The 27,701-nt window shown below is 39.9% G+C and overlaps 1 protein-coding gene across 5 annotated transcripts in view; it reads left to right on the top strand.

Moving 5' to 3' along the window:
• The window catches only part of PTPN1 (protein tyrosine phosphatase non-receptor type 1), a 70,715-nt gene that overhangs the window by 18,401 nt on the left and 24,613 nt on the right, over positions 1 to 27,701 (top strand). For all 5 annotated transcript variants that reach the window (XR_009497613.1, XM_059897096.1, XM_059897097.1 and 2 more), the window contains exon 2: positions 27,422 to 27,512. Coding sequence is in view for 4 of the 5 variants with exons in the window: in XM_059897096.1 (XP_059753079.1) it covers positions 27,422 to 27,512 (91 nt within the window). In the remaining variant the exon portion in view is untranslated. The remainder of the gene's footprint in view (positions 1 to 27,421; positions 27,513 to 27,701) is intronic.

Raw genomic sequence — 27,701 nt, 5'->3', positions numbered from 1 at the left:
CTTTTCTTCCTGGTCCAGTGTCCCTTCCTCCAGACGTGCTGCTTTCCCGGAGCCCTAGGAATACCTTTCATCAGAGTAGCCGTGATTAAACGGAATAGAGGTTTCCTGTTGGACTGCAGCGCTCACCTGCCTTCATTCTGTTCATCTCAGAGCAGAGGTTCTGGATCCTCAGTGTTACTTACTGAGATTTTTTTAAACATAAAAGTGCCTTTTAACAAGTTTGAAGGCCAGAGGTAGAACAGTTGAGAACAAAGTAGAAATAGTGTTAAAGACAGAGTTGTTGGCAGGAGTCTTGTGAAACGTGTTGAAGATGGTATGGGAAGCAGTTAGCATTTATATTCCAGTGTGTTGGGTTCAGACCTACTTGTATGGTCCCCGTGTTGTAGTCTGTGTGTTACCGAGTCCCCACCCACCATCATCCTCTTTGTCTTGCTCTCCCCCATCCTTGCTTCCCCTCCTCACCACCCTCTCCCCCCATGGCCACCACAACCACCCCTAGCAATTACCAACATGTTGGATCTCGAGGCTGCTTCCCTATAAGGATGTGGGGCAAGTGGGGTTGGCCATTGACATCGTTACCAAGCTCTGTGGGCTCTCTCACTGTGTGCCTCGTGACGTTTGATTGGCTGCAAACTAGCAATAAACTGCTTCTTCTGCTATCTAATCTGTAGTTGCTGTCTATCTCTGTATTTAAGGGTACATCTATAATCTACCAATGCCAATTGAAGAGGATGGATGATAGAAGCAACCGTATGCTTAAGCAAGTTGGGAGAGGTGCTAATAGACAGCCAGAAAACTACAACAGCCTGTAAAACAGAACAGGCTCAGTTTGTGGCAGAATTTTGTGTTCAAGAGTTTTGTTTTTGTTTGATTTTTAATATCCCTGTTTAGTCCTTTTTAAATCGACAGTCTTCAAGTAAAAAGCTACGGCCAGTCTTGTGTGTCATGGAGTCCCTGGCCTTGAGGCTCAAAGTTTATTACTATCCAGAGTGTCCCCTTAAATCTTCTTTGGGTCAGTTCATGGGAACAATGTTCAGATGGACTTTTCTGGCTGGCAGAGAGTCAACTGGTAACCAAGCATGAAAGTGCAGACAGTCCCTAATACATAAATGTGTCTGCTTCAAAAGGTTGAAAGTTAGTTGTCTGGGACTCTGAACATATTTTCTATAGAATCAGTGCTATGAATGGTGGTTAAGTTACAAGCTTACCCTGGTACCTATTTAATCTGCAGTATACCTGAAGTATTCCTATTAATATCATATGTGATTTTCCCATAGAATTATTATATATGATGATGATTACTATATATAATATTTAATATTATACATAATAGTGATTTTATGAATAAAAACCATTCTGGGTTCCATCTGGGGGGTAGTGTGTGTGTGTATGTGTGGGGGGTGGCTATAGGTGTGTATTAATACATCCCCTTCTCACGCAGCCTTGCCACTGGAAGTGGTTTTTCTTCTCACCTCCAAGTAATATGGACTGTCATGGATTTTGGAGGAGAGGCTGGATTCAAGGATGCAGCGGGTAGGTTAGAGCCGTGAGGAATAGGTTAGGCTGGCATTTCTGGGGCTAGAGAACAATGACAGCTCCCAGGACACTTCTTGGGCCTGGCTATCTCTTCATTACCCCCTTTTGTCTTCTTCCGGGGTCCCCAGGCATTGACCTTTTTTTTCTTGGTTACCGTTTTTTTTGCTTGGTTACCGTTTTTTTTTTGCTTGGACCAGGGTTTTTGCCTCTGGTCTACAACTGAATTTTCTGTCAGGGTCTCCTGCTTTTGAAATAAATATATAGTCTTTTTGAGGTTTTCAAAATTAAATGTTGTGGCAGAGTTATCACATGTTAATTTTGCTGTGAGAAGTTGTAGAATCCCAGATGACTGATCTTTATGATCTTTATAAACTGCACCTGTATTTCCATTTCATTTTCCTGTGTTATATATCACATTGCAGCAAATAATAGCTTTTATAATTAATACTGCCTCCCTTGATTATATTTCTTATCTAAGATTTGTTTTCAGATAAGACCTTTTCATGACAGTATACAAAAGCGTACAGCGCACTTCCTACTTAAATCCTCTGAAACTGTCCACAGCAGTATTTCAGAGTCCAAAATGACTTCTGCCAGGAGACTGGATAAACCTTTGGGTAGGTGATCTCTGTGGTGTCTTATGGCTTGATTTGTTCTTCACCTGCCACAAAGAAATCTTTTAGGGTAAGGACAGGCTGCATAAGCTGGTTATAGCAAATGGGATCTCGGAGAGCATCTGAATGGCACAGCAGGCCTGGCCCTGGCAGCCTTGTGATAAAAGGGTTTGCCTCCAGGGCCATCATCTCCCATAAATATCACATTCCACTCCCTGAACCCACAGGCACCCAACTTGCACCTCATTTTTGTCCTCAGCCAAGCACTGCTGAGATGCTGAGGCATTGGGCTCTTAGCTGATGGCGATAGTTGGTCTGGGTGTTTCCATTTAGCAGTTTGCTGCTTTTAAACTGGCTTGTGGAGAGCTGCAGGGCTGGAGGTTCCCTGCTAGTTCATGTTCGGCTTTTTGTCCCTCACTTGACAGCTGCTGTTTCACTTCTGAGCAGAAAGGGACACTGTGCCCACCCAAGCCCACCCAGAAAGGAAGGTGTGATGTACCACTTCTGAAAGGTTCAGTCTGGCATCATTGTAAACAAGAAGGTGGGTCAGGTGGGGCTGGAGGTGGAACGTGGCTGCCCCCCAGAACTACAGATTGTTCTACAAGTGCATTCTGGCGTAGTGTGATGAAAGTTTCTGGCATTTTATTCCCCTTAGTAATCGTGAGCACAGAAGGGGTAGGGGGAGTGAGGTTGTCTGGCCATAGAAGCTGTCATATTAAACAGCACTTTCTGGTTTTAGCAAGTTTTATCCAAATGAGACTTCAGATTTTCTCTCTCTAATTTACTGGCAGTTCTTCTGAAAATGTCTAATTATTTTGCCAGAAAATCACTCAAGCACTTAAGCCTTTTTTTTTTTAACCTGTGCAAATATGTTACATTCTTTTAAAATAGATCAGATAGAAATGGGAACCCGTAAGATTTTATATATTTTCTAATGCATTCTTTTTATATAGGTTTCTGTAAACTTTCTCATGCTTTTGTTTAGAGGATGTATTTTGTAATGTAGAGCACAGCTTTACCTTGTCTTGTAAGCTTGATATATTTTTTTAACCACCCAGCATTTTTTTCCTGTATTGTGAAATCCACTGAATAATTATAAAATCAGTAGACACTTGTTTACAAGTTAATATGTGTATCTATCCTTAGTTGCACTAACTCAAAACCTAAAGTAACCTTCAGTTCTTTAATTTACCCTTACATCCAGCTGATTGCCAAGTCCTCCAACTTCATTCTTGAAATGTGCATCTGAACCTCTTTCCTTCTTTCCTCATCCTCTTCCCTTGCCTCCATTCAGGCCCTCCTCATCTCTGGCCTTTTATGGTCACCTTCAGCTGGTTTAGGCTCTTTGTTTCCATCCTGTCTTTCATGGGACAAGAAGTGATATCCCTGTCCTACTTGAAAACTTCCATTGGCTCCCCGTTGCTGGGACTGTAGTCTCCTGATTCCTCGGCCTCACCTAACACAGGTGCTTAAAGCAGGTCTGGGTAAGGGTGTTGGTTTAGCTCTGCTGACCAGCACCCCTGCCCGACCCCTTCCCCGCATATTCCAAACTGGGTTGTCATTGGTGCTGTATCTTCTGTCTGCTGAGCGGCCACCATTCACCCTCCTTTCAGCTCACAGGCCCTGCCTCAGTGGAGCATGTGCCTCCCGCCCCCGGCACTGAGCTGACTTTTCTGTTAAGTTCTCTTTTTTTTTGTTCTGTGGGAAATATTAACATGCTTTCTCTGTTGCCTCTGTGAATGTATTAATTTTCCCTGATTCACCTGAGGAATCCATCTCTCTAGGGGAAAACTAGGATTTGGTTACAGGAAGAAAGCCACTGAGAAAGAACGTATTCTGCTTCTGACTTGCCAAATAGCATTTTTTGCAGTGTGCTGTTCCTTTTTAACACTTAATAATATTTTATATGAATTACTATTTTAATTCTATTGCTTATATATTATTTTCTTCTTTGCTAGAATGTGAACCCTCTGAGAATATGGGATCATGTCTTTTAGATCTTTGTATCCTCAGTACTGAGTGTACTGTAGTGTCTGGCTTAGTGTCACCTTGCGGACTTGTATCATGCACTCATTTAACCTTGCTTAAACTATACATACTGCCACAAGCAAAAAAGAGAAATTCCTTTAAATACCACATTGTGCTATCAGACCACACCTTGATAATCCTCTGTAGGGAAAGGGAGACTACAGGTGAAAGAGAAACAAAGGAAGTTAAGATCTGGGCTTTAAAATATCTAAGGCTTCGATGCTGGCAATTTAAAGTATTTTTTCCAAGGTTTTAATCTTAATTGCATGAAATTTTTGCCTCATAGCTAACTGTAGAATTTAGTTGCCATATAAGATGGCCTTTCTGTACACCCTTCAGAAATGTTTGTGGAATTAAATAAACCATATTTAGGACTCAGCACTTCAGAGTAATCTACCTAACAATTATTCTTGAACAGAAGAGTCGTAATTTGTCCTATAAACCATTATGATGGTCACCTATAAATTCATATAAATTATGTTGGCACTTAATTCGTTACAACTTGATTGGGTGCCTGTGGATGCCAAGCAGTGTGCTAGGCAGTGACAAGTACAGGAGTGAGGGCGATAGGGAGCACACGCCTGTGGTCTCGCTAGTAGGCGTAGGAGAGAGAGGACGTGAAACAGTCACACGAACTACCAATTGTGGAGGAAGTGCCATGAAAGAAGAATAAAAGGTACAAGGAGAGTGTTGAAGAGGGGGCTTTAAGCTGGTATGAAGGGGTCAGTGAATCCTTGAGCGAGGCCTCCAGCGTGGGGTGGGTGAGCCTTTCAGTTAGAAGTTGCTTAGCAGTTTTCAAGAACGCAGGGAAGGCATGCACGGCCCGAGCATTGGTCTCCAGAGTATGTCACCTCCTGAGATAATGACTCCCAGAAGTTTATTATTCACTGGCAGAAAGTAGTACTTCCCCTTTGTTTATACACGTTTTAAAAATTAAGGATTTGTCTTATACTAGAATCCCATGATTTGTTGAACAGTCCTGTATTCACTATACTCATTCATATTCCTTGAGATTTTATAAAATATTTTTAAAATACCTAAAGTCTTGATTATATCCTTTCAACCCTTGTTAAGAATTCTTATTTTTGTAATTTATACTGTATTTCATTATACAGTGATATATTTACTATGGAAAACAAAAGAGAATAAAAGCTTTCTTTATCCCTATCACTGCACAGTATAACTACTATAAACATTTTGTCTGTATTCTGCCAGTCATATATTTTTTTTTAATTTATTTATTTATTTTTGGCTGTGTTGGGTCTTCGTTTCTGTGCGAGGGCTTTCTCTAGTTGCGGCGAGCGGGGGCCACTCTTCATCGCGGTGCGCGGGCCTCTCACTCTCGCGGCTTCTCTTGTTGTGGAGCACAGGCTCCAGACGCGCAGGCTCAGTAGTTGTGGCTCACAGGCCTAGGTGCTCCGCGGCATGTGGGATCCTCCCAGACCAGGGCTCGAACCCGTGCCCCCTGCATTGGCAGGCAGATTCTCAACCACTGTGCCACCAGGGAAGCCCCCAGTCATATTTTAATTGAAATTTTTATTGAGATAATTACAGATTCATGTGCAGTTGTGAGAAATAATACAGAGAGGTCCCTTGTACACTTTGCCCAGTTTCCTTCACCATGATAACATTGTGCAAAACTGTAGTACGCTATCACAGCCAGGATATTGACATTGATAACAGTTTGTCCATCTTATCATATTTCTTCGGTTTTACTTGGGCTCATTTGTGTGTGCATTATTTGTTTCCCATAGACTCTTGTATTAGTAATGCTATTTTTTATGTGATTTCATTCTAGTTTTTTTTCTTTTCTGCCCTCAAAAAGCATTCCCTCTCCTAAGCTTATATCCCTCTCATGCCATCGTGTGTTTTCTCTAAATTTGTTTCAAAAAGCAGCTACCTGTAAGAGAAATAAATAGATTAAAAATGGAATAGTCAGTCCGAATGTACTTTACCAGCTTACTGATTGTTTATAGACAGTTTAGCCAGTTTATAGTTTCTGGCCTTGCTGCTGAAAGATACTCTGGGTGGTTTCTAACCAAGAGAGAACCATATAGTGCCATTCAAAATAGACTGAAGTATCAACAGTGTCTGAAAAGGGCCTGACAGTGATGTAAATGTCAAGTTGCCTATAATTTAAGCACAACAGAGTAAGTAGAAGAATAAACATGTACCGGGAAAGTACAGGTAACAAAGGAGACTTAGAGATCTTTGCTGTTATTTCTTGAGCAAATATTCTTCTGAGGTCGTCTGTCTACTGACTCCCCCTATGTCAGACAAATAACCAAAAAGATAGTCACCACTTGGTTGCTGCATGTGTAGTCAGTTGATTTTCAGTGGTCATATGATTTTCATATGTGGTCTGGTTTTCAGTGTTGCTTGAATTTTCTCAATGCTTCCATTGAGAAAGTTCAGAAAATACCCCCAATTTTCAATTTTGGAGTAAAAAGGAAAGAAACGATAGAATATATGAAAAGTAAAAAGGAAGTTGTTTTAAAGTACTGTAACTGAGTTCAGAAAGCGTGACTAGAGCAGGAGAGAAGCCAGGATGAGTGATGCTAGTCATCAAGTGGCATGGGGTTGCTAAAAGCACATCAACCAGATAGGCAGCTTGAAAAAATTTAAAAGGAGGAGATAACTGCCAAGGAACTCTATCCAAGCAAATGGAAAAGACATGAGAAGAAAAACTAGTTAGGCATGATTGTCTTGTTAGAGTTTGGATAGTGAGAGAAGGGAGCTCTTTCTGTCCAGAATAGGATCTCTCAGTGGAGGTTAGGCTCTCACTAATGAAAAATAACTGTTGAGTTCTGGCTGGCCTTATTCAGCAGCTCTTAATAATTAAAATTTAATAACGTAAGAATATGTGGAAGCTACTTCAACAAGAGAATCTGTTTCTCAAACCTAACTGTTAAAATGCTGAAGTTGTTTTTATCTTAACCCAGCTGTTATTGAACATTATTTTGGAGGCTCTAGATAAAGTAATAAGATAAGAAAAGTAAATCATTGCTAAACAATTGGGAGAAACAGATTTATTCTATTTGCAATGTGATTGATCAATCTAGAAAACGAGTTTAAGAAAAATTTCGTGAGTAGATGAAGGTAGGTTAGATGGCTGGATAACAAGATTTTATCATAGAATAATATGTATAATGTGGGCCTATCTATGTAAAAACAAATAGTAAGAATTCATAAATAATTCATTATTTAAGAATTCATTGTTTATTTTGCATGTTTGGAGGAGTAGACAATACTAGACTGTTAACATTGGTTAAGTTTTTTCATTACATCTTTGTATTGTATACACTGGACATGTTATTTTTATAATTTTTGAGGAGGAATTTTATAATAAGTCTTTTAGTATTTAGGAATGCTTATATTTTCTAATGACTCCTTCTATACTAATATCTTTATTATATACCCCTAGTGCCCTCAGTTTTTGGGTATTACTGTGGTTCCCTTCTGTGAGCCGTATTGAAGTTACCTAGTAATCAACTATTCTTCCCTTCCCTCTCCCCCCAGCATCTGATTTGAAGTATTCTCAGTTGCTATCTGAAGAGTCTCAGTCAATATCCATAAAACTATTAGCAAGATTATTCTCTTTTTTAAAAACTCTTCCTGTTCTGCCTTCCACACTCCCTTTGGTGGTTGTACTCTACATTATATAGTACACCGTCTCCCTTACAGCCATCCTTTTATCTTAGACCTACTAGTAAATATTAATGCTCACTATCAGTTGTTCCCTAAATCTCTCTAGTCATTTTGGTTGCCTGATGCTCATTCTCTACTAGATTCTTCAGGAATGGTTTATAGAAACAACATTCTGGGAATTAACAGTGCACATTCATAACAGTTTGTCTGCAGCTTTAATATTTGAAGACCATATGGTCTGTATATAAAAATCTTTGGATCACATTTTATTTCCTTAAGTAACTTAAATATGTTATTCCACTGTCTTGTGGTATAAAGCATTGCTGTGGATGTTTGATGGTCTAATTTTTTGCCATTAAAAGTGACTTGGTCTTTTTGCTAGATTCCCAAAGGATTTTTAAAAAGTTTTAATTCAAAGTGTAATCATTTATTAAATCATATCTTGCTGTTGGCCATTTTGGGTCCAAGAAGAATTCTTCCCCCAAATCAATGTGTTCTTTCAATGTATAGTTTCAAACCTTTTCTTTTTTTAATTTCAGAAGAGTCTTAAATTCAAGCTTTCAGTATTTCTTTTGTTACATTGCTTTGATTTCCTTCTCAGGGACTCAGCCTGTTGTGTGTATGTTTGATCTTCTTTGCCTATCATTTATTTCTTTCACTTCCTCTCAAAAATTTTAAAATCTTTATAATTTGCTTTAAAAACATATGAAAAATTATTAAATATGATTTTAAATTTTAAAAAAATATAATTTCAAACTTACAGAACAATTATAACAGTACAAGGAACCTATTTCTCTTTGGTTACTTCTTTTTGAATTTCTTTTTGTTAAACTCTCCTGTTTTCTGTTTCCTTTAAGGCATTAAACGTGTTTATTTGCTCTTGTGTTCCTCCTTGTTTTGTCTTCATTTCTGAAAATATTTTCTTCTTTTCTTTTTAATTTTTTCCTGATTTCTTTCACTTCTCTTTTCAGATCATTCTTTTTTCCAGTTACTTTGGTTCTTAAGTTCTCATTCTCATTTATGTTGTTCTTCCATAGCTTCTACCATTTTCTTAGTTTCTTGTTGGATTAGTTTCATCTTTTGTGGGCATCTTTCTAGCCTACTTTTGTCTTCTGTAGGGATATTGTTTGTCCCTTATTCTCTTTCATATATTAATGCTGTGTGGAACTCAACTGTTCCTTGTCTACTGACCGTTTTTAAGTGAACAGTTTCCTGGTAGTTTTAGGAAGGAAGGGGTGGGTCAGATAGATGTTCTAGCACAGGGCTCTCAGGCTCCCTCTTTAGCTGGCTTTGTGAAGTGATTTTTTAAAGCATCTTGTGTTTCTAAGATCTGCTTCCCCTATTCTTCCCATTTTTACCTATTATCTCAGCCTTCTCTTTCCTTTGCCCCTTTTGTCTGTATCTTGCTCAATTTGTTCTACTCCAAGAAGCTTCTCCTCCATGCAGGCTGTGTCTTACTTAGAAGGTCTTAATTTTGAGAGTCTGTAGGGCCTAGGCTGACCCAGCACCTTGGGGAGGGGGAGCCTGGGGATGCCTGTGAATTGGAGCCTACAGGATCTGCTCCTAGTTTGGCTGCTCACACAAGTTGGCCTGTCACAATTCCCAGTGAGACCTGATGATTTGGGGTTCTCCTGGTCACAGCCATCAGAAGCCCCTGTTGTCTTGATTGTCCTTCCTCCCACACAAATGCTGATACCACATGGGTCTTAACAGCTGGGTGTCCCCCACTTCCTTGTACTTTCAGAGTCATAAGGGTGCCTTGTCTCTGGTTTTGTTTTAGTTGTTGTCTGAGGGGGTCTCTGTGTTGGTCTGGCTATCCTGTTGCTCCGTTTGTTTATTTATTTATTATTTATTTTTGGCTGCGTTGGGTCTTCGTTGCTGCCCATGGGCTTTTCTCTAGTTGTGGTGAGCGGGGGCTACTCTTCATTGTAGTGTGTAGGCCTCTCTTCTCTTGTTGCGGAGCACGGGCTCTAGGCGTGCAGGCTTCAGTAGTTGTGGCGCGCGGGCTCAGTAGTTGTGGCTCACGGGCTCTAGAGCACAAGCTCAGTAGTTGTGGCACACAGGGCTTAGTTGCTCCACGGTATGTAGGATCTTCCTGGACCAGGGATTGAACCTGTGTCTCCTGCCTTGGCAGGCGGATTCTTAACCACTGTGGCACCAGGGAAGTCCTCCATTTATTTTTATGGGGATTCAGGGAGAGTGGAAAACTGTGCCACTGCTGCCACCGTCTTCCCAGAATCATAAAGCCAGAGTAATCGCTCAAAAACACATATCCGATTATATCATTCCTCCCTACTTTAAAAAAAACTTGAGTTGCAAGAATCCTTCACAAAAACTTTCAAACATATAGAAATAGGCTAGTATAATGAACCCCTAACGTATTCGTCACCCAGTTTCAATAATTAAAAACTCATGGCTCATCTTTTTTCCTCTGTATCCCCTACCCATTAACCCCTCCCAGCTCTAATTTATTTTGAAATAAATCCAAACATCATAACAAATACTTTAAAAAAAAAAATTGAACACTCAGGGATCAGAGGAGCCAGAACCACGTCTGCTTTGTACTTGGAGAGGAAAGTGAAATGTCAAGGAAAGCTGATGTTACCATCCAGGGTCTGGGCTGAGGGACCATCAGCCTGGAAATACATTCGGAGTACGACCTTAGGGAGCTGATCATCATATCGAGCTCTGCTAGGCACAAGGAGCTAGGAAGACAGCACTTGCCATTCCTACCTGAATATTGTTTGCAGCAATTGTTTGAGGGCCCCGGTGGGTCTTGATTTAGGAGTGCTGAGTGCTGACCACGCTCAGTCCCTCCTCAGCCTGGCTCGGGGGCTCCATGCAAAAGCCTTCCTGCTATTCCAGCCCTTGACCTGCTCCTCCCTAGTTTGTAGGGAGCCTAGATTTCATCTCAGATGGAATGTAGCCTTCTCCAGGAGTGTACCGCATCAGAAAATCGTGCTGCCTGCAGGAGAAGTAGAGGGGAAGAGGCACATCCTTCCAAGAAATGTTTCTCTCACACCCAGCCATTCCCTGGGTATCATAGCAGGAAATTACTCATTACTGGGAAATCACCCCTGACCTTTCTGTTGAGGAAGTCAAAGAGAGAGCAGAGTTCTCAAAGTTAGTTGGGTCACTGGTGCTTTCTTCTTGCATTCATTATTTGTTTTCCACTGCCATCCTCATGCTATCTCTATTTTCATAATTCCAAATTCATATCTCACCTTGGTTCGTTCTGACATGTTTAGCCCACTCATTCAGTGGATCCTTATTGAGGGCCCTGTGTCTGCAGGAGTCGTGCTCTGCTGGTGAACAAGCTAGACCTCAAGTGTCTGCTCCTTTGAGCTGAGGAGGCTCAGACAGCAATCTCTCTTGGAAAGCCTCTGCAGCCCTGTTGAGCGGAGGCAAGTTTAGGAAGTGTTATGTGTGTGCCCTGTGCACCCCTAGGAGTCTGGGCACACAGACCTGGGTCGCAGACCACTTTCGTGTGGTGTGGGCCCACTCTCTCCTCTCTGACCTTTGGTGTGATGGCGAGGGCTTGGAGAGTGACACAGGCAGCAGACTTTGGGGTTGCTCCAACGGAGAATGGCCATCCTTTCTCCACCCCAGCCTTCATTGCTAAGGTTTCCTTTCAAGCAACAGTGCTGGGACAGACTAGGCAAAACAGCTTGGATATAGCTGTATGATGTATCTTCTCCCCTTAATGCCAACCACAGTTGGCAAGGAGAGGCAACAGGTCAGCAGTGCCAGAAAGAGCTCTTTCCTCTGCACCAGATGTGGCTGCTCCACAGTTACTCCTGAATTTACTATTTTCATTTTTACCAGCTCTTCTCGTTGCCTTTCCCTTCTTCCTGTGAATAGATTTCGCCTCTGAGCAGGACTTTCTACTCAGTAGCATTGTTTGTGGCCACAGGCGGTCTTCCCCCACCGAGTGGGAACTCACTGAGGACAGGGACCACGACAGAGCCACCTGCCCCGTCAACACTTGGTACAACCTGAAACGCAAGAAAAAAAATTGGTTGCAAGTACAGTGATAGCAATGTTGCAGTCTTGGCTCTGAAGGTGATCCTCAAAACTTGACTTTGGCATCGTATGTAAGGGTTTGCTTTAAAAAATATACTTGGGTGGTGAGACCAATTACCTTTAAAATAATTTTACATTTCTGGCTTTTTAACTATCCTGTTCTCTAATGAACATATCTCACTGAAACTTTCCACTGTTTGCTCTGAGTAATCTTGTTTACTTGAAGATTGCTTTACAGTGCAGTAAGAAAACAAACATTCTAATCGTGAGTTTTGTTCAAGTTTAGGCATTGCTGTTACATGAAAATGTCACTAGACTTAGTGTCCCTAAAGTTCTTTATTTATCCTGATTTTTGCAAAATGTTTGATTTATTTGGTCCTAGGGATTTATTTTCCTGTTAACCCAATGAAGATGTCGTCATTTTGTGAGCCTTGGGGAGAAGAGTGCCTAGCTATTGTAGTATGTTTAAAGGATATTACTTCTACAATAGCTTCAGTTATTTATTTAATAATAGTGACCCTAGGTCTGTCTCTAGCAATATGTGTATGGATTTTGGTTCCTATATAGTTTTAGTTGTAGCATTGAGATGTTGAGCAAATCCTCTTGAGGAAGTATTTGGCATCAGTCAGCCTTCTAAAAACTGATCATATGTTATTAGCAGAGGTTTACTGCCTCCTTTCATTGTATAGAAAATGTATTTTTTTTTTAAATTTTATTTATTTATTTATTTATTTATGGCTGTGTTGGATCTTTGTTTCTGTGCGAGGTCTTTCTCTAGTTGTGGCAAGCGGGGGCCACTCTTCATCGCGGTGCGCAAGCCTCTCACTATTGCGGCTTCTCTTGTTGCGGAGCACAGGCTCCGGACGCGCAGGCTCAGTAATTGTGGCCCACGGGCCCAGTTGCTCCGCGGCATGTGGGATCTTCCCAGACCAGGGCTCGAACCCGTGTCCCCTACATTGACAGGCAGACTCTCAACCACTGCGCCACCAGGGAAGCCCTAGAAAATGTATTTTTTATGTATCCAGTTCTAAGAAGGCAGATGACCAAAAGATCGTGCAGCTGTTGCCCAAGGCTTATGGCTGGAGGGGAGGAAGGGATAGAACCATTTTAAAGCAATTGCATCTCCCTAAATATGTCAGGGAGATGGGAAGATGTTCTAATTTGATTTGTTGACATACAGGTATTTTATGCTGGATCTTGTTTGAAGTAGTTACTCTGAAAGTTGCTTTTTATTTAAATACACTTAATAAATTAAAATTTGCTTTGACAAAAGTTAAAAAGTTAGAAGTCAGGTAACTGACATGGAGAACTATGCTTTTTAAAAAATAGTCTCCTTATGGACATGGTGAACAGAAATAATTTAATGTTTTAATTTTTTCTTCTATTTCACTACACGTTTATACGCATAACAATGCATACCATATAAATATGGGGGAAAAATTTTGTGCCAGAGCCATCCTGCCTACTCTTTCCTTACAGAAGAACAAAGTAACAGTATTCATTTTAACTATAGAAATACTATTGTGGGTTTTTTTAATTCCCTATATTTTAATCTCCTGAGTTCCTCTTGATCTTTAATTTGCTAAATAGTTGCAAAGAATGTATCTAGCCTGCATTAATCTTCTTAAAAAAACACAACTCTACCTAGTTGTAATGGTTCATCTTTCTCTTAAAAATAGTGATTTGTTCACTCTGAAATCTGAATGATCAGCTGCAGCTGCATTTTGTTCCTATTTGAGTTTAGGGAGAAGGGAGGAAGAAGCACTCTGTAATATACAATTTGAACTACTGTAATAGACAGACACAAAGGTTAGCATAGTGGAACTGTTAATCTGACAGAACCGGAAGAAACACCTATTCTTAGCATAGTTTGAGATTTAAAGGCAATATAATGGGTATAGTTGAAAATTGTAGAAGGAAAATAAACCAGATGGATTAAGATTAAATTTTTTTTCTAAATTGTTACTACCATACTGAGGAAGAGGACTTTCTACCATTAGAAGCAATAAAGGAAATCGCAGAGGGAAAGGTCAGTAGGTTTGAATACTTAAAAATTTAAAACTACTTTAAAACTCTTTATTACTTAGGTAATGCATATGCGCTGTAGAAAACAATTGGAAAACAATAGAAAATAAAAATCACTCATAATTCTGCCAAGTGGCAGCTCTGTTGTTATTATAATGACATTTTATGATAATCCTCCCACACTTAAAATTTTTTTATTTAGGGGAAATTAAATTTAAATGTGCAAACAAATAAATTGGCAAAGTGGTTTCTCAGGATAGACAAAGAATTGATGGCTTTAAAATATGTAAAGGGCTTACATGAGTACGAAAAATACTAATATTCTCAAAGATTGGTAGGCAAAGGACAGAGACCGTCACTCTGTGTTCATCATTCAGCAGACGTTGAGTGCCTGCTGGTCAAGTTAAAGTAGTGTTTACTGTGCACAAAAACGGCTGTTGGAAGGGACAGACATGCCATACTGTCGTCTGTATGTTTAATTCCAACATCTTGAGGCATAATCAAGATATAAATGAAATTGTATGGAAAAACATTTTTCTTTAGTTGAATTTTTTCAAAAATAATGAAGAAGAGTGTATTTATGAACTTGAGATGGGCAACTGTTTCTTAAACAAGACACCCCACAAAAACTAACGATAGAGGAAAAGATTGATAAATTGAACTACATTGACATTAAGAACTTCTCTTCAATAGGAGAAAATATTTGCAAATGAAGCAACTGACAAAGGATTAATCTCCAAAATTTACAAGCAGCTCATGCAGCCCAATATCAAAAAAACAAACAACCCAATCCAAAAATGTGCAGAAGACCTAAATAGACATTTCTCCAAAGAAGATATACAGATGGCCAACAGACACATGAAAGAATGCTCAACATCACCAATCAGCAGAGAAATGCAAATCAAAACTACAGTGAGGTATCACCTCATACCAGTCAGAATGGCCATCATCAAAAAGTCTACAAACAATAAATGCTGGAGAGGGTGTGGAGAAAAGGGAACCCTCTTGCACTGTTGGTGGGAATGTAAACTGATACAGCCACTATGGAGAACAGTATGGAGGTTCCTTAAAAAACCAAAAATAGAACTACCATACAACGCAGCAATCCCACTACTGGGTATATACCCTGAGAAAACCATAATTCAAAAAGAACCATGTACCACAATGTTCATTGCAGCTCTGTTTACAGTAGCCAGGACATGGAAGCAACCTAAGTGTCCATCGACAGATGAATGGATAAAGAAGATGTGGCGCATATATACAATGGGATATTACTCAGCCATAAAAAGAAACGAAATTGAGTTATTTGTAGTGAGGTGGATGGACCTAGAGTCTGTCATACAGAGTGAAGTAAGTCAGAAAGAGAAAAACAAATACCGTATGCTAACACATATATATGGAATCCAAAAAAAAAAAAAAAAGGTTCTGAAGAACCTAGGGGCAGGACAGGAATAAAGACACAGAAGTAGAAGATGGACTTGAGGACACGGGGAGTGGGAAGGGTAAGCTGGGACGAAGTGAGAGAGTGGCATGGACATATATACACTACCAAATGTAAAATAGATAGCTAGTGGGAAGCAGCCGCATAGCACAGGGAGATTAGCTCGGTGCTTTGTGTCCACCTAGAGGGGTGGGATAAGGAGGATGGGAGGGAGATGCAAGAGGGAGGAGATATGGGGATATATGTATATGTATAGCTGATTCACTTTGTTATAAAGCAGAAACTAACACACCATTGTAAAGCAATTATACTCCAATAAAGATGTTAAAAAAAAAAAAAAAGAACTTCTCTTCATCAAAAGACACCATTAACATTGGGTTGTTTGCAGAAGTGGCCCCAAATTCCTCCCATCCCTGTCTGTCAACGTTCATGCCCCTCTGAATGTGACTCTCACCAAGAGGTGGACAATCACTTTTGAATTTGTGCTTGGCCACGTGACAAGCTTTGGCCAGTAGAATGTTGGTGATCATGACACAAGCAGAGGCCTAAAAAAAATACAGGCATACCTCATTTTATTGCACTTTGCTTTATTGTGGTTTTTACAAATTAAAGGTTGGTGGCAACCCTGTGTCAAACAAGTCTACTGGCACCAGTTTCCCAACAACATTTGCTCACTTTGTGTGTCACATATTGGTAATTCTTGCAATATTTCAAACTTTTTCATTATTCTTATATTTGTTGTGGTGATCCATGCTCAGTGATCTTTGATGTTACTAATGCAAAAAGATTACAACTCACTGAAGGCTCAGCTCATGGTTAGCATTTTTTAAGCAATAAGTATTTTTAAATCAAGGTATGTACATTGTTTTTTTCAGACATAATGCTTTTGCACACTTTATAAACTATTATAATATGACCATAACTTTTATATGCACTGAGAAACCAAAAATTCATGTGACTCACTTTATTGCGATATTTGCTTTATTGTTGTGGTCTGGAACTGAACCTGCAGTGTCTCTGTACTTGCATATTGGGCCTTGCCCTTTCTTGCTGCTTTTGGGAATTCTACAATGACTACAGTGTGAACAAACCCAGGCTAGCCTGTTGGATTCTAGCCTGTTGGATGATGAACGACACTGACCTGATTACTGCCATCACCCTTGTCAACAGCCAGCCAAGCACCAGGTTTGTAAGTGAGGCCAGTGGGCCACCAGTGATCACAAATGCATATGGTGAGCCCAGCCAACAGTACATGGAACAGAGACAAGCCATCCCAGCTAAGCTTAGCTCAAATGGCCAACCTCTAGAATCAAGAGCAAATAAGTTGTTGTAAGCCCTGTGTTTTGGGGTGGTTAGATATGTGTATCAGTTGGCTTTTGCCAACATTTGCAGTGTGTGTGACCACCAAAGGGCTTGTGCCCAGAATACATAAAGAATACTGCATATCATTAAGAAAAAGACAACAGCCTAATAGAAAAAAAGTGGACAAAGGCTACATATGATATCATTCCAACTGTATGACGTTTCTGGAAAAAGCAAAACTATGGAAACAGTAGCAAGATCAATGATTGCCAGGGGTGTGCCAGGAGAGAGGGAGGGATGAATAGGTAGAGCACGGGGGTTTTAGGCCAGTGCAAATACTCTGTTTAATGGAGGATACATGTCATTATAAATTTGTCAAAATCCACATAATGTACAAAACAAAGAGTGAACCTTCTTCAGAACACTTCGAGGGCTCCTCTGGCCTGTAGCAGTAGTATCTTGCTCTGGTATTACTACTTTTCCAGGTGTCTTAGAAGCAGGTGTGACATGTAACATCGATGCTGATGTTATGATAAGTTACTTAAAAAACAAATGGCTGTAAAGTCATTCACAGAATGTTACTTTCATTTGCTGCATTCAGATGTTTTCTTAATTAGGAATTTCAAGTAACTCTGAGTATTGCATGACTTCTTAGTGGAGAAAACAGATAGAAAGCCACAGGCTATGGGCTCACATGGGTTTTTGTCTCCTGTAACCTTATGATTAGACTAGCATGTCTTGGTGTGGTAAGTAGTAAGCATTCACTGAACTGTTGATTTTATTAATAAAAAGTCCTCTCACACCAAATTGGCCCAAAGAGATTTTTCTCCTGAAGCCCTGAAGTTTTTAAGACTGTTGCTGTTTATTCAGCAACATCCTAAATTATCTTTATGTAGTAGAGTTGCATCTCACACTAGATTGAGGTCTAAAAAAAGACAAGAAATCTGTGTATAGATCAGATTATCCTTAATTTACCCATAATGTATGGTGCATGCGGTTTTATGCATACAGCCTGGTACCATTGTTCTCAGGCACAGTTCAGTGCTAGAACCCTTAATCTAAGCCACAGGAGGAAGCAAAAAGAAATGCAGGTGCAGATAGAGTTTGGGGCTTCTGAACCACTCCTTCTGCCTTTCCAAGAATGATCAGATCCTTGGTGGTGGGGAGGGGGTGTAGGTAGAGTATCCACTTGCTCAGGGCTTTAATCCTTCTGTTTTACTGTTAATTCTTGATGAATAGTCATGGATGTGTTTGTGTGAGATACACGTGACAGTGCCTAGCTGAGAACCTAGCGCCTGTTTATCTAGCTGTTCATCTTCATATCCTTATTGCCTGCCACATAGTCAGTGCTCAATAAATATTTGGATGAATTGCAGGGACTCAAACACTGACTCTAAACCTTGCTTCTTTAATCCACATACACAGAGTTCTTTGGAAAGCAGGCAGAAGAGCTTGGTCACCTGCTTCCTCTCTTCCCCAAATTGTCATTTTATCTTTGTGGCTTCAGTAAAAAACTATCACTTCATAATGCTTTTGGGCATTGGTCACGTCTTTCCTCGTCAACCCTAATCCCCGAAATGGTATGTAGAAAAGTACATTTACATCTAGAAAGTATTTAGAAAACTCATATGGTTGATAACAATAATGCAAAAGCCTTTTCTTTGGTTATGGTACAGAATCTTGTACTGCTCTTGGAATATTAAAGAAATGCTTAACCAAAGCTAGTTTCATTTTGACATTCTGTTTCCCTCCCATTTACACTCCCAAATTATACACAGAATATCATCAGTTTCATAAGTATGGTTCTGTTACTTCAGAGCAGGAATATCGTGTAGGTTCCTAAGGTCCCTCCCTGTGACTACTGAGCTTAGGGAAATTAACCGTGGAGGGAGGAAGCTGGTGGTTGGCAATCTGGTTCCATGTAAACGAAGGTGTAAACCTTCCACTTTCAGATGTCTGCCAACTACTTGTGTCCTTAGTCAGCTGTACCACTGTCCTCGGCAAAGTGCCAGAACCCCAGGGCCTGAACACTTAAACTGTCCTTATGGAAAGCAGAAGGTAAACAAAACAGAAGTGAAAGTAGATTCAATTTTTTAGACTGTTCTCTTACAGGAATGGTTTTGTGGTTCTCAGCATTAAAAAAAAAATACTTGTTCCAATATGTTTCATTGACATCAATTACTGTAAGTCTGATTCATTTTCTGCCTATTGATTTCTGCCCAAGGTGAAATTTATGACATTTAACAGAAAACATAAGTGATTTAAAAAAACAAAAAACAGATACTTTAAGGGTTGTAAAAATAAGGTTTAAAGTCAGTGGCACTTGCAAACGCAATTTTTATATTTCTTTGTTAACTATTCAGCTGTGTAAAAATTAAATAAATGACAATGTTAACGTTCTGTTAAGCTTCCAAGAGATATTGTAATTTACTTTGAAGATTTTTTATCCTTACTATTTTGCAGCTTTACTCTGACCCTAACGTGTGGGTACTGATTTATATTTTAGGGGTGTGCTGGGGCTGCTCTATGCTCTGTGTCTCTGAATTGCTCCTTCACATCTCCTATTTCTCCATGCTGTGTTCCTCTGCTTTCAAAGTACCCATCCTTTGTGTTCAGTGTAGAGTTTTTATCTTCATCTGTTAAGGTTTGTTGTTGTTGTTTAAATTTCAGTGATTGTCAATTCCATTTCCAAGATTTCTCATTTGTTCTTTCCTATCCACTTATTCTGGCTTCATTCCTCCCTAGATTTATTTATAACATCTTTTTTATACATGGTTCCTTTATTTATCCCTGATCTCAAATATATTTATCTTTAAAGCGCCTGACAGGCTAACAATAAATTTCTTGTGGAATAGATTTATTTTTCTAGTTGATTTGTTGGCTATCTTTTTCAGAACTAGTCATCTTCTGTTTTTTTGGTACCTTGCTTGCAGATCACTTTGAGTGGGAGGCCTGTTTTTTTCATTTGTTCTTGTTCTGTTTTTGAGCCTAGCTGTGCCTTTGTGCTTTTCTTTATATTTAATCAACCCTCGCTTTGTGTTCAGAGCAGAGGGTGCACATCAGAGCGTGAAATTGGTCCCACCGTCTCCACCAGATGGTTCCCCTTTGTGAAGGGTACTCCACACTTTCCATTCCTGCCCTCATCCTCTCATTTGTGGGGAATTTGTAAAACAATTTGATTATGCTTTTTTCCATGTTGTTTTCCAAATGTACATAATTGTTCTGGTCGTGATTTGTAACTCCATTTTCTTTTAACCTTACCCCCGACCGGTGTACAAGATGACCCAACATTTCCTCAAGCTCTGGAAGGGATGATTATTGTATATCCTGCTGCCTTTTAAATGCTGGCCAGTTTTGTTCCTTCCTCTCTCCCCCTCTTTCTCTTTCAACTACCACGTAAGAGTCTTAGGTTCTTGGTTTACTTTTCATCATCTTTTTCTGTTCAGTACATAATCATTTTAAATTTTAAACCAAAGCAAGCTTGGTGCTTGTTAGCTAAATTTTAAGCTGCTTCTTTATTATCTAAGTGTTGTAGTTTATCTTAAAATTTAACAATATTGAGTATGTGACTTCCCGTGTATTGATTATATAAACAGATAAATATAATAAAATATTTTCCTAAGGTTTTTATAGTAAATTATATTGTTCCATTAACTAGTATAAAGAATACAGCATTGCTTTCAACTTGAAAGACATTAAACTTCTGACTTTGATAATTTGTGTATTTCTCAGAGTATACTTTGTTATACAGAAATTTTATATTCTCATTTAAATGAGATTTATGAATAACGAAATTTGTTCAACACATGTTATTTTGAAGAGTTGGTTGCTAAAATTTTAGTCTAGCCACCCCTCCCCCCCATTTCTATATATATCTCCCTATTCAGTGGTGACTACTGCAAGAGTTCCAGGAAATGTACACCCTGTATGTTCACTTATTGCATTTTAAATTATTGCCTTTACTGTACTTCTGCATTTCCCTTCAGTCTAGCTCTGTCTATTTCTGAGAGCCAGTAGCTTCCATAAAATACTAGATAACGGCCGGAGCAATCAAATTAGGCAACCATTTGTAAAATGGGGGTGCGGGGGAGCATAGAAGATGCTGAAGGTGCTAAGGGACTTGTAGTTCACTTCAGTTCTAGCAAATAAAAGGTACCACTGGAGTTTTTTCTTCCTTTAGACTTTTAAAACAGATGGCTGTCTGAACCATCTAAAAATAACCCTTTTTGCTTTGAATCCATGTTTTAGTAACTCTTTTGGTTCTCTCTTGTCAGGAGGCCGTGTGACTCAACTGCACAGCAAAATAATAATAATAATAAAATGATTGGAAAGCAGGATTGGACCAGACATTTGCTTAAACATATTCCCTTTCAAGAACATTTCTGCTCCATAAAATGAAGCAGATTGGTATGGAGTTAAGGACTCTTTGAGCTTTGGGGACCTTTGGAATCATCCCTTAATTCCATCACTAGAATTAGGTTGAGTGCCTACTCTGAGCCTGGGCCGGTGCTAGGAGGGGTGACAGAGGTGAGGGTCTAAGCCCTTCCCAGCAGACTCCCAGCTTTAACAAGATGCTGGCTCCACCTCATCACTCTCGAATAGTTTTAAGAGAAATATGCATTTTACTGTAGAGCCAATAAGAGACATTCACCCTATTCTGGGACTAAAGAGAAAAAAGTGTTAAAACCAAAATCGCTAGGTTTAACTTAACAAAGTGCTATAAACCTGAAAATATTTCTGCAAGGCTGGATTGGCTTTTATGCCTATGTGTTTTCAAAAATAGAAATCTCAAATAAAAAATTACCAGCTTTTCACCCAAGTTTGACTTTTTGCCTAATTGGATTTGGGAGGTATTTGAATAATGGATCATGAGCTTTCCTGTAAATACAGAAATTGATTCACTCTGGGCCCTAATTCATTCCAGAATTACCAGAGCTTTATAAGCATGTTATATCCCTTTGTACTCACTGGGAGGTCATCTGTTATCTTGTTAAGTGAGTGTAGGAAGATGGGAAATAAAGAACTAGCTTTAGAAACTATGCAGGTAATGTCAGTTTCTGCCCTGCTCACTTCCTTGCCTCTTAAGATTTCCAGTTCAGATGTTTTGTTTAAACTTCATCAAGCATTTTGTAGCCCAGCTAAATCATAATTTTGGAAGAACTTGCTTTTTTCCTCTCATGAAAGTGGTTCACTATAGAGATGAGTCAGATCATTTTGGGTGCCCAGTGCCTATATAAAATGATACAGTGTAATTTAAACCATTTGCCTGTAAGCTTTGACCAAACTTGAGCTCTGCTTCGGTAGCACATCATCAGATTTATTATCCAAGAGAGCATGAACGTTTGACGTCCATTACATACGATGTTTCATTCTATGACATTTCTGAAACCTACACTAAGAATAGGAAGTAAGCTTCTAAAAAGCCAGTAAAGAACTGTCCAAGGGAAGGAAATGGTTAGGTTATCTATTTGTTGGTATATTTATTTTCCCACTGGTAAAATTTCTAAGTTAGTGTGATCCATCCCTGAAATTATGAGGTACACTTTGAATGATTCTTGATATGTTCAGTGGGTATTTTTTAGGGGATGCTTCTGGGAATATGTTTCATGGCAAGTTTATTGTTTCCTTTTTGGCTTGGCTCCTCAATTTACCCAGCGTTCATCTTTTCATCATCAGCTTTAAGGCCTTTATTTTATTCTGTGTGTGGAAATTTTACATACTTTGGTAGATTATTTAATCTTTGGTCAGAGTAATCAAAGATCTTTTAGCGATACTTCATGCTTGGGATGAAAGTCTCCCTAAACTTCTTCATTAGTCCGGGATCTGCTTTTTCTACAGCTGTTAGAAGGTTAGCTTACCTTTGATACAGTTTTAGAATATAGAAATCTTGTTTTACTGTAGTTCTGTGATACAGTAGTTTATCTGCTTTCTTCTAAACCACCATTGGTAGTTACTTTTAATTTTAAAGGTACTTTATCACTCCTCAATTTTAAGACTCTAATCCTGGCATTTTATTTTACTGAATGAAATGTAAACACTTGTATTCAAAGCATGCATATATTTCCCATATGCCATTCTAAAATAGAGAAACACTTAAACTGGGTATATTTTATTATTTATAAATTATACCTCAAAGCTGGTCAGAAAAACTAATTGAAATACATACTTAAGATCTATGCATTTTGCTCTATGAGTATACTTTAATTTTAGAATCTCTTTTTAAAAAAGTATTGTGTGAATAACTCCTATTTTTTTTTTTAAACATGGATTTAATTAATTAATCTATTTATTTATTTTTGGCTGTGTTGGGTCTTCGTTTCTGTGCAAGGGCTTTCTCTAGTTGTGGCAAGCGGGGGCCACTCTTCATCGTGGTGCGCGGGCCTCTCACTATCGCAGCCTCTCTTGTTGCGGAGCACAGGCTCCAGACGCGCAGGCTCAGTAGTTGTGGCTCACGGGCCTAGTTGCTCCATGGCATGTGGGATCTTCCCAGACCAGAGCTCGAACCCGTGTCCCCTGCATTAGCAGGCAGATTCTCAACGACTGCGCCACCAGGGAAGTCCCAATAACTCCTATTTTTATTAGGTATCTCCAAGTTTTGCTGTGTTCTCTCTCACCAAAAAAGTACAGATTAATAAATCCTTTGGGTGAATAAAATCAATTGCACACTGTTGTTGCTATTTTGGCCCTTATTTCCTCAGAATGAATACTTGTTAGTTCAGTGGTTTATCCATGTCAATGATTTCTTCCATCTTCATCCATTCACACCAGCTGGACTGATAAGATTGTTTCACATCACAAGGCAAAATTCGTACCTTTTGCTAAACACTTCCAAATAACAAGTAGAATAAGAAATTTAAAACTGAGATTTATTTTCCTTCAAGTCATTTTTCTGTGTTGTGTAGCATTTCCCTGAAAGCTTAATCTCATCCATAAATGATGTGATGGCTAAGTTACTACTGGACTAATTTGTTTGATCCCAAGTGGGTTTATAATATATCATCATAGCTTTAAATTATTATCTCATCTCTAGTATGAGTCAGAAACTCCTCCTTGTCATTTTGTAGTTTTTTTAATAAGTAGAGTAGCAGAATGTGGGCATTCTTTTTTTTTAAATCCAAGTTGAATGTATACATGGTTTAAGAACTTAAATAATACCATGATAAGCTTATAATAAAATCCAGTTACTTGCTGTCCATACCTCCCTGTTCCCCAGTCTTTCTCTTCATGGATGACTATTTTGAACTCTTCAAGCTGCTGACTCTAGCTTGTATTTATTTCCATATGTCTAAGGAAAATGTTTATCTTTTGTTTCATTGATTTAGATCTTTACTAAGGTATAGGATTTCATTTTCTTAAACATTCTTAAACAGCCATTCCTTCTGCTTTCCCACTTTGCTTCCCCTCCCCCATTCTCCCAGTATGTTATACTTTTTGGTTAAAACCATATTCATTGTGTACATTAATTGCCTATGCACATAGTCACAGATAGTGTTGTACTGTACTGTTTCCTTTTTAATAGATTTTCCTGTAGTTAATACTTTCCTGCCTTTTTTTCATCTGTAGAGTTTTCTTTCTACCTGTTGCTAATTCTTCCCATAGCTTCTGATAGCCTCTCAGGACAATTTTCCACAAGCTCAGTCAGTGCTATACAATGGAAATACAACGCAACCCATATGTGTAATTCTGCTTTTTCTAGTAGCCACAGTAAGAAAGATAAAAGGAAGCAGATGAAAGTAGTAGTATAGTTTGCATAGTCCAATGTGTTCAAAACGTTATTTCAACCAATAGCCAGTATTTCAAATATCTGAAATACCTTACTTTCTTTTTTTAGCACTAAGTCATCAAAATCCGATGTGTATTTTTACACTTGTGCAACATCTCTTTTCAGGCTGGCCGCATCTCAAGTGCTCTCAGTAGCCGCGTGTGGCTCGTGGCTGCTGGGCTGCTGTTTCGGACAGAGCAGTTTCAGGTGATTCCTCAGCTTCAGATCTGGTCTTGGAGGCGTCCCTACTGGGGACCTCTGTTCTTTGGTCTGGGTCGCTGGGTCTGTAGGCTGCCACACAGCTACCATTTTGAGACTTCTTTGCTTTGCTTCTCAGTTGGATTCCCTGTTTTCTGGACTTCAGGTCTTCTCATTTCCCTTTGGTGGTCTCATTCGGTCGCGGTTGGTACAGGGGACAAAGGCCTGTTGTTGACATGTCTGTCTCTTGAGTCATTCTGGGCCAATCTGGCTGCTTGCCTCCTAGGGCTGGTACATAGTTGTCATCCTGGTGCCTCCCCCTTCACAGCTTTTGTGGAAATTTCCTGTGCCTTTGCTCTTGTGTTGGATCCTTCCCCCCGACCCCCGTCCCGTATATCTTACATCTTTCTCTTTCTTGGTTTATTTCCTCACTCAGGTGGAAGACATGCTCCAGTGGATTGCTGCAACAAGGGAGCAGGGGTGGTAAAGTTTCTGAGACCTTGCATATCTGAAATGTTTTTCTTGTCCCTTCTCACTTGTTGATTATTGGGCTGTGTATAGAATCCTAAGTTGGACATCATTTTTCTTCAGAATTTTGAAGGCATTGCACCATTGCCCTTCAGCTTTCAGTGTTCTTGCAGAATCTGATCACCTTATCTTTTGAAAGTGAACTATTTTTTCTCCCTGGGAACTTGCAGAATGTTCTTTTTGTCTGCAGGATTCTGGAATTGCAAATTAGTGTGCCTCAGTATGGGTCTGTTTTTATCATTTTGATGAGCACTTGATGTGTCTGGGAGATTTCCTTGAACTATTTTTTAATGTATTCTTTTCTTATATTTTGTTTTGCTTAATTTTCCATTATTGTTATTTATTTATTTATTTAGGCTTTGCCTTCTGGAAAGGTAGGATTTCTTCTACCTTTATCTTATCACTCTTCAGTTAAGCTTATCATTTCTGCCATCTTGTTTTTAAGTTGCAAGAGACATTTTTATTGTATACAACATCCTGTTCTTAATCCATGGATACAGTATCTTATCTGAGTATACTAATAATGTATATATTTTAAGCTTTCATTTCTCTGCAGTTTATTTCCTCTAAGGGACTTTTTTTGCCTGTTTTGTTTTTCTTTTAAATCTCTTGTATTAGAGGCTTTCTCTCCTCTGCCATCTTGTAATCAATGGTGTGTGCATGATGAAGAATAAGGGCTTAACAGGGCCTACAGCGAGCTCTGAGCAGGTGTAAGGGGCTTATCAGCACAGATCTGGCCACTGGGCCTCTAGGTGCAGGTAGGCTGTTATTTCCATACCCCCGTAATGGCATCTCTTGGTCTTTCCTCTTGTCTGCTCAGATCATCTAGAGAGCACTCTGCCCCCTGATTTACATCTTCCAGAAAATAAATCTCCAGATTTCTGCAGAGTTGTGAGGCAGCAGTCACCCAGCAGCACGGAAGGGGGCGGTAGGAGTGGAGATGCTGCTCCCCTGCAGTGAATCCCACCCCTCCCTCCAGAGGAGCACACTTTCTGCACCTTTGGAAGGTTCTGTGGTGGAAATCAGGATGGTTCTCTGCTTTCCCCACTGCTGGCTTGTAATTGAGCTTTCTCAGGCCTGCCAACTACTAATCAGTCTGATTTCCAGCTTCCAAAATTGTGTTGCTGTTATCTGCTCTCCTGTTCTCTCACTGTGGGTTCGTCTTTTTTTTTTTTTTTTTTTTAAAGTTGTAATAGACTATGCATAACATACAATTTACCATTGTAACCATTTTTAGGTGTACATTTTAGTGGCATTAAGTACATTCACATTGTTGGGTGAGCTTTTCTTTTAATAATATATAGTAAAATACAGACTTAAAGGAAAAGACTTTTTTTTAAAATTTTATTTATTTATTTATTTATGGCTGTGTTGGATCTTCGTTTCTGTGCGAGGGCTTTCTCTAGCTGTGGCAAGTGGGGGCCACTCTTCATCGCGGTGCGCGGGCCTCTCACTATCGCGGCCTCTCGTTGCGGAGCACAGGCTCCAGACGCGCAGGCTCAGTAGTTGTGGCTCACGGGCTTAGTTGCTCCGCGGCATGTGGGATCTTCCCAGACCAGGGCTCGAACCTGTGTCCCCTGCATTGGCAGGCAGATTCTCAACCACTGCGCCACCAGGGTAGCCCCGGAAAAGACTTTTAAATAGGATTATAAGGGTGTTGATTTAGGGGAGCAAAATTAGATGTGTGTGATCCGTCTAGCAGGACGCATAATGTGCATCTTCTGTTAGTCCAGGCACTTGCTCTTTCTGACAGTTTGGTATAATGGGATTTGTTTACCATCTCCTAGGAAAGCATTTGGATAGTTTGTTGGCGTAAAAGGGCATTTTATCTGCTCTTGATAACTGTAGCTTTACAAAAGGTTACAGATGGAACTCCCAGGCCTGACTTGGAAGGCTCTCCAAGATCTGGCCTGAACCCACCTGTGTGCCCCAGGCCTGTTGTTCCTCCCACCAGCACACTCACTGTTCCTGCATAAGACATGAACTCCAGCCCCTGTGCCTTTGCTGTGCTGGGGGTTCCTGAGTGAAACGTGCCCGCCCCCCGCCCCATCTTCCTGCCCTCGTCCCCATCTTTCCAGCTCCCAGCCCCATGCCACTTCCCCCCACCCCAGTTGTCCTTCTGTTTTCCTCCCATGACCTTGGACATGCCTCTGAATTAGCACCTTGCATTTCCCACACTGCGTGGTTCCCTTTGATGTCCGTTTCTGTGCTGGGTCTTCCTCAGTACCCGGCACAGGGTCCACGCTCAGTTAACTATCTAGATGAATTCCTGATGCCAGAGATTTCAAGAGAGAACTCTTTATCCTTTTTTTGTAGGATATCCGACACGAAGCCAGTGACTTCCCATGTAGAGTGGCCAAGCTTCCTAAGAACAAAAACCGAAACAGGTACAGAGATGTCAGTCCCTGTAAGTATTCACATCGCCGTTACTGTGCTTCCATTGCGTCGGCTCTTATTCAGCTGCAGGACCTCTCAGTCAGGACTCCTTTAGCCCCGGGGTTTGGTAATAAATTGATAGCAGTAAAGGTTTATGACTTGATTGTTTCCTATAATAAAGGCATTAGAGACTTATAGTAATGGTTCATTTTTCCACCCT

This window comes from Balaenoptera ricei, chromosome 15 (genome assembly GCF_028023285.1).
Source record: "Balaenoptera ricei isolate mBalRic1 chromosome 15, mBalRic1.hap2, whole genome shotgun sequence".
In the NCBI taxonomy this organism is placed as follows: domain Eukaryota; kingdom Metazoa; phylum Chordata; class Mammalia; order Artiodactyla; family Balaenopteridae; genus Balaenoptera; species Balaenoptera ricei.
The sequence above is the reverse complement of the archived record's forward strand: the minus strand, read 5'-3'. Positions and strand labels throughout refer to the sequence as shown.